At 43.5% G+C, this 4129-nt stretch overlaps 1 protein-coding gene across 1 annotated transcript; it reads right to left on the reverse strand.

Moving 5' to 3' along the window:
* Positions 1–224: 224 nt before the first annotated feature.
* FAM237B (family with sequence similarity 237 member B) lies at positions 225–3868 on the reverse strand. The gene is made up of 3 exons (XM_075082805.1): positions 3781–3868; positions 951–1347; positions 225–250 (listed from the first exon to the last, which is right to left on the reverse strand). The coding sequence occupies exons 2-3, from the start codon at positions 1330–1332 to the stop codon at positions 225–227; spliced, it is 408 nt and encodes a 135-aa protein (XP_074938906.1). The 5' UTR covers positions 1333–1347; positions 3781–3868.
* Between the last annotated feature and the right edge of the window lie 261 nt (positions 3869–4129).

Here is a 4129-nt window from a genome sequence, read left to right on the forward strand (position 1 = left end):
GTGGGAAAAAGGCAACCCTGGCAGATTGCAAGACAGGAAAGCAAAAGTGGGAGCTCACGTACTTATCAGTTTAGCAGTGACTAAATCTTTATACAGAGAAAAAAAAAAAAGGTTGAACCATGCCAACAGATTTGTCTAAGCATCTACAGGTACATGCTGTGCTTTTGTGCTCCTTAATTTTGATGTTGCCTTGCTGAGGTATCTTCATTTTCTCCCCCTTTGGCCTAAAATGGGTTGGTGAAAGCAGACCCTGCAAGATGATAAAAGAAAGGTAGTTATTTTCCAAGCAATATGGTTAGGAATGCTAGGGTTAAATGATCTCCAAGTTCAGTCTGGAAACCTAAAACATCAGACTGGGTACATCAGAAAAAGCTCTATTGCTGAGGAGGAAGGAAGCACACAGATCTAGGATTGGTTAATATGATATAAAGCCAATCACCAATATGATCTCAGTTCAGACTCATCCCAGACTGTGATGACCAGAATTTGTCACTGTTTGATGATTCACAATGACCACAAGACCACATTATGTGTCAAGAGTTTTAATGGGAAGAACACAGTTCAAGCAGACAGGGGTTTGAGCTTCCCTCCTCACAGAGGGATGATTCCCCAAATTTGAGACTGAAGTCCAAATACCAGGAAACTTTTACTATTTTCATGTCATTTATATGCACACAGTGATAAACAGGGAATGTAGCATCCACTTCCACACACTCCCACATGCATACCCAACGTCTTTTGCACCTTGTTAAATATAGAAATGTAGTACCCTGGCTACTTCTGGCTCACTTATGGTGAAAGTAGCTACCATTGAAAGATGCTTTTGATGAGGAGAGACAGAAAACTGGAAATGACTATACTGAGTTGTCTAGACAATCAAGGACGAGGATGAAACAGTGGTTCAATTTAATGTTAGTATGTAACAGACTAACACCACATCCTGTAGTTACCTTCTAAAGTTCTATGTGAGTATGTGGAAGAATATTTGGGAGACATTAATTGTCTTCTGCCCATTCCATGGGATCTTGAGAGCACACAGTCTACATACATATCCCAGAAGATCTGCGCTAAATCATTGAAGAGTTCATTGTGCTTGGGCTTAGGGGATTCCTTTAGGAACATCATGAAGTCCCAGAGAGCAATGACCGTATCTTCTACCTTGAGTTTCTTCATTTCCACCAGCCCATGGGACGACACCTCCCAGCACTGATGGTCAATCTGACCCAGGCTTGGAGGAGTTTCTTTCTGATAGTCTAGATCAGCATAAACCAAATTCAGTATCAATATACAGCCCAGCTGAAGATACCACCTTCTTTTCCATACAAATTCCATACTCCAGGAAGATACCTGAAAGAAAGTGTATAAAAATCACAGTGATTCTGCCATTATGTAGTTCATTCTCACATAACTTTCAAGGATACGTCAAGAGATGATTCGTGGCTCTGCATAATACTTAATTCTTACAGAACAATATTTCTTATCAAACCATGGAATAAATACCGGTCAATGTACCCTGGAGCTAGGTTTGCACCTAGAAATTGTTAATGCTGTTTAGAACATGAACACCTGAAACAGAAAGTTTTAAGTGATCGTAGCCTATGTCAGAACTGAGCCTTGAGCTCAAGACTTACTCCCTTCAACTCGTGTGCTTAGATTATCAGTAAAATCAGATTAATAGCAGATGCTGAAAGAATCCAAGTGGTATTCTAGTTTCAATTATTGCAAAAAAGTAACAGAGTTATAAATAGCTGTCTTTCATGCAACAGTCTAACTCAGAAAGGTTGTGATGAGGGAACAGTAAATCAGACTATTAGACTGTATTGGATGAGCGTAGGCAGGTTACGAACTCATTCAGTAGCTGTTGCAAGACCAGAAAAAGGCATATTCCTTTCTGGCTTCTGTTAGAAAATTAAGCAAACTTTTGGCACAGTTATTGTAGCATATATGCAAAATACAGACACTATCTGGAGAACTGGAGATGGAAAGAGTAATAACACAGGAGGCATAATGAGAACTTCAAATGCTACAGTCATTATTACACATGGATTCCTTCTGGGAAATCTGCAGTTTTCCTGTGATGCTTATTCCATATGTTCAAAGCAGGTTTAGGCAGAACGTTACTAAAAAAACTGGTAATTTTTTTTCCTCAGTCCTCCCTATCAAGATAAAGCGCAGTGGAAGAGGAGAGCAAACGTAAATGGGAAAACAAACAAACAAACAAACAAACAAAGACAAGTGACCACAGGAAGAAGTCTGAAGAAAGAGACTCTCAGAAGACAGGAGATGTATATTCCCAGTACTTTTTATGTAAAAAATACTTGGCCAGAACTGCAAGTGTGCTCTCCCACTCAGGATATCTTTGGGAACTGGCAATATGAAAAGTTAGTCTATGATGTCTTCAAAGTGTTAATACACTGACATCCTGTCTGCAACTCCTGGTGATGCAATTAAAGAGAGGATAATCCCCAGGTAATATAACATATATGTGAACTCTCTATAAGAAGACAGGGTTGAGGTGACACCATGGATTTCACAGTCATACCAAGCTGGGTCAGGAAACAGGACAGCTTGAAATAGACCCTTTTGCCGGGGCCTCAGGGTTCTGGGATGATTTTTAATTTGAATGTGCCATTACACTGCTGCAGCCACCTGAGGTCCCTAAACTCAGGTATTCCTTTACCTCACCGTCAGGACTCAAGGGATTGAGACAGACAGGTATCCCCCCACCTAAATCCTTTCTGAAACTTCACTTGCTAGCTACATTTCAGCAGGCAGGATTACCTGCCTCAGCATCCTGAGAGCTTATTCATATGCATTGAAGTTTCTCTTCCTTGGGTTGTTAGATGTGCTGGTTTGGGCTGCGATAGAGTTAGTTTTCTTCATAGTAGCTAGTATGAGGCTAAGTTTGCTTTTGTGCTGAAAACAGTGATGGTAACACAGGGATGTCTTTGTTACTGCTGAGCAGTGCTTACACAGAGTCAAGGCCTTTCCTGCCACTCACCCCACCCCACCGGTGAGCAGGCTGGGGGTGCAGAAGGTGGGAGGGGACACAGCTGGGACAGCTGAGCCCAACTGACCAAAGGGATATCCCACACCGTACGATGTTGTGCTCAGCAATAAAAAGCTGAGGGAAGAAGGAAGGGGTGGGGGGATGTTCAGAATGATGGAGTTTGTCTTCCCAAGTAACTGTTACATGTGATGGAGCCCTGCTTTCCTGGAGACGGCTGAACTCCTGCATGCCCATGGGAAGGAGCGAATGAATCCCCTGTTTTGCTTTGCTTGTGAGCACGGTTTTTGCTTTACCTATTGAACTGTCTTTATCTCAGCCCAGAAGTTTTCTCACTTTTACACTTCTGATTCTCTCCCCCAGCCCACCCTGGGGGAGCGAGCAAGCGGCTGTGTGGGAATTAGTTGCTGGCTGGGGTTAAACCAATGTGTTAGAAAACTGGGTCCAGCAAACAAGCAGGGGTGGAAATGCTTCTCCTCTCACTTCCACTTCCCTTAGGCACCAGCATTTAGAGGAAGGACACGCTAGCAAATCAGCTACAAAGTAGGAATACGGCAGCCAGGAAGCCACCAACATTTGGAGTTTTTTTAATTTCATATTTTAATCCAACTAAAAACTAAAATGCTATGGGTCCATTTTAATACCTCAAACAGGAGCAGGGACCCCAAGAAGCCTCACAGAGTCTTTAAACTAACAACTCCTACTATTCAGTACAAGACAGATGAGTTTCAGAAAGGCAGTAACTAAAGAGCCACAGCAGAAATTATACTTACAGTGTTTCTGTGATGAGATGAAAAACAGTAGCCTTGAAACAACAGTAGTCAGTCACTTGGAGAAAAAGAAAGAAATTCCCAAACGGGCTGCAAGTGCCCAGCAGCTGCTGGATGCTCCGAGGACGCTGGGATTACGCTGCACAGGGACGACTCTGGCAAAGCAGCAGCAGCAGCATTAACTCAGGTCAGTGGGAAGGGCGGGAGGGAGCTGTGGCAGTGGCAGCCCCACCTCTTTCTGCAGCAGGCACTGTCAGCCGAGCCTGGGCTGGGGCCTCACCTGGAGAGACGGCCTTTGTACGGGTGGGCGGGTGTCTCTGGTGAGGGAAGGGGAGAGGCAGAGGGGTCTCAG

This window comes from Phalacrocorax aristotelis, chromosome 2 (genome assembly GCF_949628215.1).
Source record: "Phalacrocorax aristotelis chromosome 2, bGulAri2.1, whole genome shotgun sequence".
NCBI classification, from domain to species: domain Eukaryota; kingdom Metazoa; phylum Chordata; class Aves; order Suliformes; family Phalacrocoracidae; genus Phalacrocorax; species Phalacrocorax aristotelis.